Source organism: Gastrolobium bilobum, unplaced genomic scaffold (genome assembly GCF_033153095.1).
Source record: "Gastrolobium bilobum isolate Gb01-03AN ecotype WA unplaced genomic scaffold, APGP_CSIRO_Gbil_v1 utg341, whole genome shotgun sequence".
NCBI classification, from domain to species: domain Eukaryota; kingdom Viridiplantae; phylum Streptophyta; class Magnoliopsida; order Fabales; family Fabaceae; genus Gastrolobium; species Gastrolobium bilobum.
In genome coordinates, this window is record NW_026899046.1 from 290081 (window position 1) to 304490 (window position 14410).

The 14410-nt window shown below is 34.6% G+C and overlaps 3 protein-coding genes across 5 annotated transcripts; 2 read left to right on the plus strand and 1 right to left on the minus strand.

Moving 5' to 3' along the window:
- Positions 1-2221: 2221 nt before the first annotated feature.
- Positions 2222-4757, plus strand: LOC133286551 ((+)-neomenthol dehydrogenase-like). Of its 3 annotated transcripts, XM_061483982.1 has the most exons (5): positions 2222-2346; positions 2523-2769; positions 3360-3401; positions 3490-3663; positions 4220-4754. In XM_061483982.1, exons 1-5 carry the CDS (start codon positions 2327-2329, stop codon positions 4595-4597), a joined length of 861 nt encoding a protein of 286 aa, XP_061339966.1. In that variant the 5' UTR covers positions 2222-2326; the 3' UTR covers positions 4598-4754. The 3 variants fall into 3 exon arrangements, with proteins under 3 accessions (XP_061339966.1, XP_061339967.1, XP_061339965.1); XM_061483983.1 differs by lacking the exon at positions 2222-2346 and having other exon boundaries at positions 2375-2769; positions 3360-3407; positions 4220-4757; XM_061483981.1 differs by lacking the exon at positions 2222-2346 and having other exon boundaries at positions 2377-2769.
- Positions 4758-5396: 639 nt separating this feature from the next.
- LOC133286553 ((+)-neomenthol dehydrogenase-like) lies at positions 5397-8614 on the plus strand. Its single transcript, XM_061483984.1, has 5 exons — positions 5397-5542; positions 6087-6333; positions 6904-6945; positions 7328-7501; positions 8111-8614. The coding sequence occupies exons 1-5, from the start codon at positions 5523-5525 to the stop codon at positions 8486-8488; spliced, it is 861 nt and encodes a 286-aa protein (XP_061339968.1). The 5' UTR covers positions 5397-5522; the 3' UTR covers positions 8489-8614.
- A 1332-nt stretch (positions 8615-9946) lies between these two features.
- Positions 9947-13622, minus strand: LOC133286514 (uncharacterized). Its single transcript, XM_061483935.1, has 6 exons — positions 13226-13622; positions 12793-13146; positions 12186-12494; positions 11838-12038; positions 10855-11610; positions 9947-10485 (listed from the first exon to the last, which is right to left on the minus strand). The coding sequence occupies exons 1-6, from the start codon at positions 13620-13622 to the stop codon at positions 9947-9949; spliced, it is 2556 nt and encodes an 851-aa protein (XP_061339919.1).
- Between the last annotated feature and the right edge of the window lie 788 nt (positions 13623-14410).

Below are 14410 nucleotides of genomic sequence, written 5' to 3' on the forward strand. Positions count from 1 at the left end.
TTTACTAAAAATAAATTGTTGACGCCTCAACTTGATACTAAAACTAAAAAAAAGATGGGTAGGTGGAGTCACTTAAGGGGCAGGGTGGGGTCTTAGTCTACGTTAAAATTCAAAAATTAGTCACATTTTTAACTTGATTAAATAACTCTGACTAAGTTTTTTTGATAAAATTTAGTGTTAAGTCCACTTAAAATTTTGTTAATCCTAACTCAATAAATAGGGGAACACTGATCAAAATGTCACTGTTCACCAAATTTTTTATCTAAATGTCACGCGAACAGTGTTATTTCTCAATCAGCCACTGGGGCAAGTTCGCTACCCTGTGTAGCGAACTCGATTTGCTGCCTTGTCACTTTTTTAGTGGATAACAAGTACCAAGTTAAAAAAAAATTTGAAGTTCGCGACACTGGGTAGCGAACTTGGTGTCCACTAGAAATGTGACACGTCAGCAAACCGAGTTCGCTACACCGGATAGCGAACTTGTCCCCGTGGCACATTGAGAAATAACATTGTTCGCATGACATTTAGGTAAAAAACTTGGTAAACAGTGACATTTTGGTCAGTGTTCCATAAATTCGGCCGCCAATGGGTAGGTCAGGTTGTCATGACTTATGATTGCTGCGTGGGGTCTCTAAAAGTTGAAAAAATAGAGGATGATGGTGCTTGTTAGAGAGGGAGGTATAACAAGATGAAAAGCAGCAATAATTGTGGCATGTTGGAAGGTTTCATTTTCGTGTAGTTCTACTGCATATAAAGATTGCGGGCATCTTTGTGTATGGCCATGTAGAGGTGGCAATATGGCACACCCCAATCCAATATCAACTTCCTTTAAAAATAAGGTGGGGTGGATTGACCGGCATTTCAATTTGGGTTCAAAAATTCAACCCACCCTACGTGGGTTGATGGATTGATAGATCAACCCGTCAAATTGCTATTTTAAAAATATAAAATAATTAAATTTTAAGAACAAATTATATTTTACAAATTTTTAATATTACTAAATTTCATTTTATATTTCTTTAATTTTTTTCAATCTCAACTTTAAATGAATATTAATATCTAGTCAGATATTTTTTAGGAGAGTACTAAAATAATTTTTTTTGGATATTATAAGAATTTAATGACAAATAAAATACTAATTAATAGTAAAAAAAAAAAAATTGACCCAGCAGGCCAACCTGCCACAACCCACTGCTGACCCATTTTGACCCACAACCAATAGGGACTCTTCCCGTTGCGTTCGACCCATATTACCACTTTTATGGGCATGAGATTTGGATCCTTATATGAAAAGTAATTATGTGATCATGTTATTTGATCACAACCACTCATTTAAAAATTAGAGTTTGGTGTTTGTCATTTTAAGAGAGATAGACACAAGAAATGAAAATCATGGAAGAGAAAATGAGTGATTTTTTTTAATTTAAATTTTAAATAAAAAAATATTTTCTTGTGTCTATCTCTCTTAAAATGACATAATTTTATATCATTTATAATAACAAATACTTCTCCCTAAAAATTATATACTTTTTTTTTTGTTATCGTGGATCCAAATCCATGTGCATGATTGTTGCCATCAAAGGATGAGCTTAAAAGCTTTGATTCAAATAAGGGAAGAAAGAGAGATTGTCATTTGGAAGAGAAAGACACGTGTAAGAATCACAAAAGCAATTAATTAGTTGCATTGGATGCAAATTAACTATTTTTAGGTCAATTAAAACGTAAGGAAGGTGATGTTATTTTGCATGATTAAATAGTTAAATCATTATTAAAAAAATTGAAAATTTAAATGACAATAGATATATCTTTAAATGATTAAAATAAGAATTTAATAAACAAATTATTATATTTGAACATCGTACCATGTACATGACACATATATCTGGTATGGAAAGAGTTTTTTTTATGTCCCCTCGGTTAAATTATTGATAACTAAGATTTTTTTTTTAACTTAATTGTTCTCATTTAATTAGGAAAACAGAAAAGAGAAAGAAAAAAATAACAAGAAAACAAAAAACTCATGTTAATAACACAAGAAACAAACTCACTATCTAGCAAAATATCCCTTAATACATTAGTGTAATTTATCTTAAAATTAAATATCACTGATTGCAAACATAATAATCTAGGAATCTCAATCCGAGATTAGGTGGAACATTCTTTGGATGTTTGTATTCTCTTTCCTCACTTTTGTGGCTACTCCAAATTTGTACATATATTAACCCAATTTACTTACTATTTTTGCCACCAAAACTACACCACTACTTTATATTTATCATCCAATATCTATACCTCTCCTCCACATATTCATTGAGTTTCACCGTCTATGGCAGAGGCAAAATTAAGGTTAGTACTACACCACTTTTGATTAGACTGTGCTTCCTTCAATTTTTCTGGGGCCACACTATTCCTACACACCATTGTTCCACATGCAAAGATTCAATTTTACTTTTTCTGTGTATGTTACAATGTTTGCATAATTTGTAGCATCAGATGGAATTGTTATTGGTTTGTGCTTTCAGGTATGCTGTTGTTACTGGGGCAAACAAAGGGATAGGATTTGAGACTGTTAAAGAGTTGGCCTCAAATGGAGTCAAGGTGGTGCTCACAGCCAGAGATGAGAATAGGGGTCATGAAGCCATTCAGAAATTGAAAGAGTGTGGTTTCTCTGACCTTGTGATTTTTCACCAGCTTGATGTGACTGACCCTGCAAGTATTGCCTCACTAGTAGAGTTTGTTAAGACCCAATTTGGGAGACTTGATATCTTGGTAATAAGACATGCATATATAATACTGAATATTCTGAACTTTGGAATTCATTTTCAATTTCTTACTCTCTTTTTTCAGCTAAAAGGCAATTTGATGAATTGTAATTTTAAATACAAGGGAGTCCTGTGTATAAATTTTGCACCACTTGGATTGTGCATTTTCCTAATAGGACTAGGCAGTTATCATGAAAAATACTGTATGATTCTCTATTACTATTTATCTGGTGCACATCTATAGTGGTACACTTGTGTACCCAAGATTTTTTCCTATAACTCTACTTAAAAATCTTATTTAGTACCCATTTCTCTATCTGTCTTTAACAATTCATCTTATGGTTGATCAATATTTATACTTAGTCATTACTCTACAGAAAACATAAGAGTACTTGGGATAATTTCCCCACATGCTTATAAGTTATAAGAGTATCTGGCTCATTGTGACTGTGTAGGTGAACATATGTTTTACTACTCTAGTTATAAACTTATAATACACCCCAAAAAGTAAAGGGTGTAGCTTAGAAATCATCTTCTTTGTTATCCTTATATGAATGAACCATTTTAACTTTTTAAGAATTCCAAATTCTTGTGTAGGTGAACAATGCAGGAATCAATGGTGTCAATCTGGATGAAATGGTCAGTGTGCATATTTGTCTACAGTGTGGGAGTATTGATCTATGTGAAGCCTCTATTAAAGCTTTGAGTTTCTTGTATGTGAATGCAGGTGGGATCAACAATTTACTGGGACAAACTGACTCAAACTTATGAGATGGCTGAAAAGTGTGTAGCAACAAACTACTATGGTGCTAAGGAAACAATTGAGGCATTTCTTCCCCTTCTCCAGTTATCCAATTCACCTAGGATTGTTAATGTTTCCTCCCAAGCAGGGCTATTAAAGGTACAAGAGTGCCAAAACTTTTCTTTGAATTTTAAGTCTTTTGAAATATGATTTTACATGGAGGGTGAGTCTTGGAGCTGTTATAAAAGAAATAATTTTTTTTGCAAAAATGCGAGGATAAGATTGCGTATAATCAACCATCAACCCTAGGCATAACTCAACCCCAAAAGCTAGCTTGTAAGGTGAGGATTGCTCAAGCATTATAAGAGGTACTAGAAGAGTTGTTCATGATACGGTATCAAAGCTATCCCCCCACTTCCACTGGGCAAATAACCTTTCTTGGGCATGAGGGAGGGGCTTATAATCCTGCTCCAGATAAATTGTCCTGAGCATTACAGGGGGTATTAAGATAGATATGGGCTAAGTATCCTTTATAATGATTGAGAAATCCTCACTTCACAAGCTAGCTTTTGGGGTTGAGTCAGGTCCAATTATTTTAATAACCCCAACTTCTTGAAGTTGAGAAGCCTTGTGCATTGAGGGGTTTGTCCTTTGAAATATGATTTTACATTGCATTCTTAACATTGGCAAAATTGTTGTTGTTGTTGTGGTTCAGAACATATCATACGAATGGGCTAAAGGGGTGCTTGATGATGCTGAAAATCTTACAGAAGAGAGAATAGATGAGGTGCTGAAAGAGTTTATCATAGACTTCAAAGAAGGTTCAATAGAAAACAAAGGTTGGCCAACCAACCTGTCTGCATATAGGGTCTCAAAAGCAGCCATGAATTCTTACACAAGGATTCTAGCCAAGAAGCATCCAAATTTCTGCATTAATTGTGTCTGCCCTGGTTTTGTCAAAACAGACATAAACAGATACACTGGCATCTTATCCGTTGACCAAGGTGCTGCTAGTGTTGTGAGATTGGCACTGCTTCCTGATGGTTCCCCTTCTGGCCTCTTCTTTATTATGCAACAAGTGTCAAACTTTTGAATGATTTCAAATGTATTAGGACCATGCAAGATACAAGAATAAAAACTTCACAGTTTGTGCCTCTTGCTGAGTAAATTTATCTTCATAGTAAATTGTGGAGGAATATTTGCACGTTGGACCTTTATATCTCTCCCATAATTCAGCTTCGCGTTATCAATGTTACTCCTATTTGCAATGTTTTATGGACTTAACTTGTTTTAGAACATGACATAACCCTTCCTCAGTTAAGAAATTTCACAAATCAATTCCAATAAATTGTAAGGCCTTCTCATCTATCTGTCAATGGAGAGGAACCGACCCACATAACTTCTTGCTAAAACAAATCTTTTGCTGTCACATCACAAGAAGATTAAAACAAGAATTTTAGAATCCAATACTAAAATTCAATTATTAATTGTTCAATTTCATCAAATAGCTTTAATATACTGAAATTTTCTTGCAATAATATCAAAACAAAACAATAATTATTTTTCATAGCAAACAAATCCATTTTCTAGTAGTATACAGGGTGGATAGATACTTCTTAGAAAATAACAAATAAATAAACCTATGTATACTTTTTTTTAACTATGATTCTCATTTATTTAGGAAAACAGAAAAGAGAAAAAAAATATATATAACAAGAAAATAAGAAACAAACTCACTATCTAGCATAATATCCATTAATACATTAGTGTAATTTATGTTAAAATTAAATATCACTGATTGCAAACATAATAATCTAGGAATCTCAATCCGAGATTAGGTGGAACATTGATTGGATGTTTGTATTCTCTTTCCTCACTGTTGTGGCGGCTACTCCAAATTTCTACATATATTAACCCAATTTACTTACTACGTTTGACACCAAAACTACACCACTACTTTATATTTATCATCCAATATCTATCCCTCTCCTCTACATATTCATTGAGTTTCACCATCTATGGCAGAGGCAAAATTAAGGTTAGTACTACACCACTTTTAATTAGACTGTGCTTTCTTCAATTTTTCTGGGGCCACACTATTCCTACACACCATTGTTCCACATGCAAAGATTCAATTTTACTTTTTGTGTGTATGTTTGTGTTAGGTCCTATACTGTAAGGTATGCGCTTAGAGGTACCTATGAAAGAGATACTGTTTTAATCACTGCACATAAGCAATAGTCGTGTAGCCAAGACATGGGTATGTGCACAGTATTGACAATAGTAATAAATAGGTCAAAAAGTATGTACCTAGATCTTTAGCCTTTTATTTACGAGGGTTACCTCTTGGGTTTGGGCTGGTCAGATCTCCCAGTAGTTAGTATGATATTTGCCTTGATTGATAGGATCAAGGGATCTTATCTCTTGATTTCCTCTATATCGTGTTGTTGAGATTCTCTTGAAATATTTTTTGGATATACTCTAATCTTTACTTGGAGATATGATTAGGATATGAATTTAGTCCATAACAGTTTGCATAATTTGTAGCATCAGATGGAATTGTTATTGGTTTTTGCTTTCAGGTATGCTGTTGTTACTGGGGCAAACAAAGGAATAGGATTTGAGACTGTTAAAGAGTTGGCCTCAAATGGAGTCAAGGTGGTGGTCACAGCCAGAGATGAGAACAGGGGCCATGAAGCCGTTGAGAAATTGAAAGAGTTTGGTTTCTCTGACCTTGTGATTTTTCACCAGCTTGATGTGACTGACCCTGCAAGTATTGCTTCACTAGTAGAGTTTGTTAAGACCGACTTTGGGAGACTTGATATCTTGGTAAGAAGACATGCATATATAATACTGAATATTCTGAACTTTGGAATTCATTTTCAATTTCTTACTTTTTTCATTTTTCAGCTAAAAGGCAATTTGATGAATTGTAATTTTAAAATACAAGGGAGTCCTGTGTATAAATTTTGCACCACTTGGATTGTGCATTTTCCTAATAGGACTAGGCAGTTATCATAAAAAATACTGTATGATTCTCAATTACAATTTATCTGGTGCACATCTACAGTGGTACACTTGTGTACCCAAGATTTTTTACTTGAATATCTTCTTAAGTATCCAATTCTCTATCTGTCTTCCGAACAATTCCTCTTATGGCTGATCAATATTTATATTTAGTCATGACCCTACAGAAAACATAAGAGTACTTGGGATAATTTCCCCACATGCTTATAAGAGTATCTTGCTCTCTGTAACTGTGTAGGTGAACATATGTTTTACTACTCTGGTTATAATACACCCCAAAAAACTAAAGGTGTAGCTTAGAAGTCATCTTCTTTGTTATCCTTATATGAATGAACCATTTTAACTTTTTAAGAATTTCAAATTCTTGTGTAGGTGAACAATGCAGGAATCAATGGTGTCAATCTGGATGAAATGGTCAGTGTGTATATTTGTCTACCGTGTGGGAGTATTGATCTATGTGAAGCCTCTATTAAAGCTTTGAGTTTCTTGTGTTGAGATATATAAAACCATTAATATAGCCTCACCCAACAGCTTAAGCTTTTGGGTTGAATTGGTTCTTTACATGGTATCAGAGCTTTGGTGTACCGGGTTCGATCCTCACCACCCCCTATTTTCTTTCTAGTGGAATTTCTTTCTTCGCACATGTAGGTGGGCCTGTGCATCGTCCACCTGTCAAGCCCAGTGGGCTCTCGTGTGAGTGGGCGTGTTGAGATATATAAAACCATTATTATAGCCTCACCCAACAGGTTAAGCTTTTGGATTAATTTGGTTCTTTACATCTTGTATATGAATGCAGGTGGGATCAACAATTTTCTCGGACAAACTGACTCAAACTTATGAGATGGCTGAAAAGTGTCTAACAACAAACTACTATGGTGCTAAGGAAACAATAGAGGCATTTCTTCCCCTTCTCCAGTTATCCAATTCACCTAGGATTGTTAATGTTTCCTCCCAAGCAGGGCTATTAAAGGTACAAGAGTGCCAAAACTTTTCTTTGAATTTTAAGTCTTTTGAAATATGATTTTACATGAAGGGCGAGTCTTGGAGCTGTGATAAAGGAAATAATTTTTTTTTTTGCAAAAATGCGAGGGTAAGATTGCGTATAATCAACCATCAACCCTGTTAGAATGATTAGGCATAACTCAACACCAAAAGCTAGCTTGTAAGGTGAGGATTGCTCAAGCAATATAAGGGGTACTTAACCCATATACTTAGCCATGGGACATCTTAGGCTTCTAGAAGAGTTGGTTCATGATACGGTATCAAAGCTATCCCCACACTTCCACTGGGCAAATAACCTTTCTTGGGCATGAGGGAGGTGTTTATAATCCTGCTACAGATAACTTGTCCTGAGCATTAGAGAGAGTATTAAGATAGATATGGGCTAAGTGCCCTTTATGATGATTGAGCAATCCTCGCTTCACAAGCTAGCTTATGGGGTTGAGTTAGGTCCAATTATTTTAACAACCCCAACTTCTCAAAGTTGAGAAGCCTTGTGCATTGAGGGGTTTGTCCTTTGAAATATGATTTTACACTACCTTCTCAACATTGGCAAAATTGTGTTATTGTGGTGTTTCAGAACATATCAAACGAATGGGCTAATGGGGTGCTTGATGATGCTGAAAATCTTACAGAAGAGAGAATAGATGAGGTGCTGAAAGAGTTTGTCAAAGACTTCAAAGAAGGTTCAATAGAAAACAAAGGTTGGCCAACCAACCTGTCTGCATATAAGGTTTCAAAAGCAGCCATGAATTCTTACACAAGGATTCTAGCCAAGAAGCATCCAAATTTCTGCATTAATTGTGTCTGCCCTGGTTTTGTCAAAACAGACATAAACGGATACACTGGCATCTTATCCGTTGACCAAGGTGCTGCTAGTGTTGTGAGATTGGCACTGCTTCCTGATGGTTCCCCTTCTGGCCTCTTCTTTATTATGCAACAAGTGTCAAACTTTTGAATGATTTCAAATGTATTAGGACCATGCAAGATACAAGAATAAAAACTTCACAGTTTGTGCCTCTTGCTGAGTAAATTTATCTTCATAGTCAATTGTGGAGGAATATTTGCATGTTGGACCTTTATATCTCTCCCATAATTCAGCTTCGCGTTATCAATGTTCCTCCTATTTGCAATGTTTTTATGGACTTAACTTGTTTTAGAACATGACATAACCCTTCCTCAATTAAGAAATTTCACAAATCAATTCCAATAAACTGTAAGGCCTTCTCATCTATCTATCAATGGAGAGGAACCGACCCACATAACTTATTCCTAAAACAAATCTTTTGCTGTCACATCGCAAGAAGATTAAAACAAGAATTTTAGAATCCAATACTAAAATTCAATTTCATCAAATAGCTTTAATATGCTGAAATTTTCTTGCAATAATATCAAAACAAAACAATAATGATTTTTCATAGCAAACAAATTCATTTTCTTTTTTTTGGTAAGCAAACAAATCCATTTTCTAGTAGTATACAGGGTGGATAGATACTTCTTAGAAAATAACAAATAAATAAACCTATGTATACTTTTTTTTAACTATGATTTTTTTTTTTAACTCAATTGTTCTCATTTAATTAGGAAAACAGAAAAGAGAAAAAAAAAATAATAACAAACTCACTATCTAGCATAATATCCATTAGTACATTAGTGTAATTTATGTTAAAATTAAATATCACTGATTGCAAACATAATAATCTAGGAATTTCAATCCGAGATTAGGTGGAACATTCATTGGATGTTTGTATTCTCTTTCCTCACTGTTGTGGCGGCTACTCCAAATTTCTACATATATTAACCCAACTAGTGTATTACTCGTGCGATGCATGGAGGAAAAAGATCAAATTTTTTATTATCCGTCGTGGTTGGTTAATCGTACTGCAAATCTTATACTTACAAAAAAATTGTGTTGCTATTTTGTTCTATATTTCATGTGAAAAAAACTACAGAATTGAAACAGAATATTACAAATATCAACCACAAATAAAGGTCTGCTATTGAGAGGGATCAATTATTTTTGCATCATAATACACCATAATACGTTATACTGCACAATGTTAACATGAGGAAGGGATATAAAAAGAAAAATGCATACCACTCATAGTATAATAACACCAAGCAAATATGGAGTTAAAAGATCAACACTTACCAAATATGTCATTTGCTATATGATTTTCATTTCTTGTGCCTGCGATGTAGAAGGCAAAGACTCATTAAATAAGTTACACTAATATGTTAACAGACAAAAGTAAAACTATCAGGAAAAAAAGAAGAAAGATGAGAATTATTTTTTATATAGGACAAAAAAAATGTTGTCTAAACGGGATTTGAGGGCACCTTAAGCAAATAAGCATGTATGAGTCATATTTTGTGCTTACATTGCAAAAAATGCATCTAAACAGAATCAAATCAACTACATTAATCTTTGAAATACTTCCTTGTAGACGATGTTAAAGGTACGATTTGTAACACAACTATTATCATCAAGTATCAATATTTTCAATCCTTGTTTTCTCTTCACTCGTGAAAGTGCCACATATAATTGCCCATGAGTAAAGACGGGCCTAGGGAGATAAATGCCCACATGTGAAAGAGATTGTCCTTGGCTCTTGTTGATACTCATGGCAAATGAAACAACCAGTGGGAATTGTCTTCTTTGGAAATGTATTGGAAATGAATGACTTGAAGGGCTCATCGTCATTCTAGGGATTAACACAGTTTCTCCGATATTGCTTCCGGTAAGAACAGTTCCTTCAACAACACAGTTTCCCAATCTTGAAATAAGAAATCTTGTGCCATTGCATAAACCTCTTGACTGATCAATATTTCTCAATAGCATAACCGGCACATTAACCTTCAAAATTAATTTATGATCAGGAATTCCGGAACAGGAGAAGGTATTTAAAATTTCAGGTGAGAACTCGTCATCTTCAATCTGAGAATTATTATCTTGTTTCAAGACATTATCTGAACTGAAATATGTCTTTTCTTCACCCGGAATCAAAGACATTAAGAGCTCGTTTATCATAGCAACATCTGTCAATTTAGGATTTAAAATTACACGTTCTCTGAAGAATGTATGATCCTTAATATGATCCAAGAGATTCGGGTACACAAAATCAACCAAAACTGACAGTGGATGTTCTGATTCCTCAATTAATAATCCATCTGGAATTGTTATCATAGATTCTCCATCAATATTATCTCTAAGATCACCATCTCTTATTTTAAGGAGCCAGTCGGAAAAATCCTTTATTTCAGCATAATTTTTAATCCCATTTCTAGTAGTAAGTCGCATGTTCTTAGTCAAAGTCAATAAATGACAATGAGACCAAAGATGAGAAGAATTAATTGTTGCATTGACTATTTGTTGTCTGCTGCCATGAGGAATGACGGGTAATATTTGCCGAAAGTTACCTCCCAGAACAATGACTTTTCCACCAAATGGCTTATCAACACATCTACTATCAGAAAATCTAAGAATATCTCTCAGTGTTTTGTCCAGGGCCTCAAAACAAAATCGGTGTACCATTGGGGCTTCGTCCCAAATAATTAACTTTGTTTTTGCCAGCAACTCGGCAAGAGGAGAATTTTGAGTGATATTACAAGTTGAATCTTCAGTGATATGAATGGGAATACGAAATCTAGAATGTGCAGTTCGTCCTCCAGGAAGCAAAAGAGAAGCAATTCCGCTAGAAGAAACATTAAGTACAATTTCACCATTTGATCTAAAATAAGCGGACAGGGTATTCCAGATAAATGTTTTTCTCGTACCACCAAAACCGTAAAGAAAAAACAAACCCCCTGCATCGGCCGAAACTGCTGAAACGATGTTTTCATAAGCATTTCTCTGCTCATCAGTCATGGAATTTTTTAGTCTTTTATGTTCTTCCATCATAGAAAATCTGTCATAAAGTAACTCATCAAGCACCAATCTATTTTGCACATGAAGTAAAGATTCACCGTTGATGCGAGGCATTGATGGGTAATCAGAAAGACATCTCCCATTGCTTTGCAGTACCTTATCAATTTCAGCAAGTGTTGTGTTTTTTATAGACTCTTCCGTAAGAACCGCATCTGAATCCACATCAAACAAAAAGCATAAGAAATAAACAAAGAAAAAGAAAAAATACAAAAGTAAAATAAAATACAACAGTAAAATATTATCTGAAATGTAATTACTATAAGAATATATCATTAGATTAAATCTGGGGAAAAAATAATCAAAGCAACCTATCTTTTTTTTTCATTTGGACTGAAGAATGTATACTAATGAATTGCTGAAATATACACATAACACATACCTTGACGTCCGATGCTTTTCCTATGCATATAAAGGACATCGTCAGATAGAAACTTCCAACACTTTTCCCAAACGTTTTCGGGTTTGGTCATGGAGTTGGTAAATAACAATAGAGCAAACAGATATCGAAGATAGGCAGCTGACCCCCACGTACTTGCCTCTGTAATTGCATCAATGTACTCATTGTCGTAATCCAAAAGTCCTAAAGAATAGCAGACATCCTTAAATGAAGGGAAAAGCACTCCATTTATTGTTCGCAAATCGTCATAACTCATACAACCCTTTTGAAAAGTAAGCAGGAGCCGCAAATAGGAATCTTCTCCATTATTAGCAGAAAATCAATTTATACTTCCAATTGAAAATCCTTTTTTTCTTGGATGCCATTCCTGTGTATCTTCTTTGTAAACAAAATAAGTGGGATACTCAGCATAAGTAAGATCCCTTCCCTCCAAGAAATTTTTGTTTGCTTCCATCCAAGACTCGAACATTGATCTTCTAGATTCTGCTCGTGTCTTTACATCAAATATCGAAGCACTATCACTAAAAACAATGCTCTTTTGATTGGGTAGATGAAATGGCAATCTCTGAACAAGGGGGGTATCTGCAATGAACATCAAATCCAAAAATTCTCCAAGCTGCTTCACATGCAGAGACATACCTATAAGAAATAAGCATTGAATCTTAGAATAGGTCAAAAAATAATGATGCACAAATATTACATAAAACAATTTAATATGAATTGAAATACCTGCAATCGTAAAACATTTTAATCTCGTCATTTGTGCAAGTGCTCTGGCTAAATGAATTTGAATGATGGATCACAGCTGTCACTCGATCATTTCCTTTATGAATATATTTAAAAAGATATTTTATGGCCTTGCTTTGACAGGTATATTCAACATTAATATGAGTTTGATACTTTAAAAGAAGTTTTGCATTATACGGCACAACATAACGATTATCAAGTTCAACACCATTTTTGTTGACAACTGTACCATCATTATTTCTCTTGTAATGAGGGAATCCGTCATCATCAATAAAAGTACGGGAGCAGAAGTTCTTGGGAAATTTCTTTGAACAATTTCCATCTTTCATGCAAGGAGAATTGTAATTGTCAGGACCACAAGGACCATGCATCATGTAAGTGTTGACAGCCGAAAACAGGGATGGATGGGTATCTTTATTAGGAATCTCTGCTGAAATCAATCTATCAATATCAATTCCACTATTTGGCTTGTCAGAAGGGTGCAAGAACAGTAGGATGTGAGCATGAGGCAATCCACCCTTTTGAAACTCAATGGTACAAACATCTGTAGAAACACACAAACATGTATAATTAGTTAAATGAATATAATTAAAAGAAAAAATGGTAGAATACAACATACATACATGCATTAACTCTTCCAAGAAAATGTTCCTTTCTTAAATCATTAAGCAATTGATCCAATTTGAATTTGAACACTCTGCAAAGTATATCTGGACGATCTTCAGGTTTTAGATTTTTAGCATTTAGGAGCCGTGAAATTTCTGGCCACTTAGGATTGCATGTAATTGTAATAAAAAGATAAGGATACCCAGCCCAACGGCAAATTGCAAAAGCATCTTTACAACTTTCAGCCATATATCTAGGTCCGCCTATGAAAGAAGAAGGTATTATGATACACTTTCCAGTTTTGGCTGCGACATCTTCACCTTTTTTAAATGCATGAATAAAATTTTGGTACAAATTAGCTTTGAGATTATCTTGGTTATGACGAATGAAGCTTAGTCGTTCATTCTCAATCATAGTGTAAACATCTACCAAGAATTGTTGAAAAAGTCTTCTTGAGTGATGGAGAATTTGAGACTCTCCCGATCTTGTTTGAAGTCTAAATGAAAAGAATTCTCTCATGCTGATAGTGGCTCTAGGTTTTTTTCTTCCACTGGATTCAATATTGCGCTAGACATCATCACGGTAGCCATCTTCATCGTAAGGAAATAACAAAGGATATTGCATACCAAGGTATAACGGATGTTGCACATCTAAGCGCTGCAAAACTCTATTTCGGGTTTCAACAATGATGTCCCTATCACCCATTGAGCCGTCTATATCTCCAACAATCACAGTAGTAACTTCGGATGCGAATGAAATATTATAAACTCTTCCATAACTACTATGCCTTCGAATAAGCCTCAACCTGACACCATTCAAGCTGTCTTCATTATATCGGTCTCTGGCATACCGAAAAGATTGAGCAATACTGTTGTGTTCATCTAACATATCTTTCAAGGATTGAATTATATTGGGATCAAGCATATCTTCTTTGTTGGTGGAACTGCAAACGTAATATTAAAATAATTGAGTGTGCTATTATAAAATGAATAAAAATATAATACATAAACGAACAAAGAAAAAAAGATTGAATGCACTATGCCTTATAGAACCCAGTCTATGATCAACTTCATTCTTAGTATCTTATATATAAAGTTGAGTAAATTTTGGAGTCTGACAGTCAGTTGGCAGAAGACTGCCCATTCGATGATGAACCTGGCCACCTACTCTAAAACAGTAAGGCCCAGACCCTTGATTTACTG

What these genes read in the sequence shown, in the direction of transcription:
- LOC133286551 (XM_061483983.1), top strand. Translation starts at nt 2,494, where the DNA reads ATGGAATTGTTATTGGTTTGTGCTTTCAGGTATGCTGTTGTTACTGGG. An exon ending in ATCTGGATGAAATGGTCAGT is followed by an intron (nt 3,408 to 3,489) that starts GTGCATATTTGT and finishes ATGTGAATGCAG; the next exon opens with GTGGGATCAACAATTTACTG. An exon ending in CCCAAGCAGGGCTATTAAAG is followed by an intron (nt 3,664 to 4,219) that starts GTACAAGAGTGC and finishes GTTGTGGTTCAG; the next exon opens with AACATATCATACGAATGGGC.
- LOC133286514 (XM_061483935.1), bottom strand. Translation starts at nt 13,622, where the DNA reads ATGATTGAGAATGAACGACTAAGCTTCATTCGTCATAACCAAGATAAT. An exon ending in TCTTGGAAGAGTTAATGCAT is followed by an intron (nt 13,147 to 13,225) that starts GTATGTATGTTG and finishes GTGTTTCTACAG; the next exon opens with ATGTTTGTACCATTGAGTTT. An exon ending in TGGTGTTGAACTTGATAATC is followed by an intron (nt 12,495 to 12,792) that starts GTTATGTTGTGC and finishes TATTTCTTATAG; the next exon opens with GTATGTCTCTGCATGTGAAG.
- LOC133286553 (XM_061483984.1), top strand. Translation starts at nt 5,523, where the DNA reads ATGGCAGAGGCAAAATTAAG. An exon ending in TTGGGAGACTTGATATCTTG is followed by an intron (nt 6,334 to 6,903) that starts GTAAGAAGACAT and finishes ATTCTTGTGTAG; the next exon opens with GTGAACAATGCAGGAATCAA. An exon ending in CCCAAGCAGGGCTATTAAAG is followed by an intron (nt 7,502 to 8,110) that starts GTACAAGAGTGC and finishes GTGGTGTTTCAG; the next exon opens with AACATATCAAACGAATGGGC.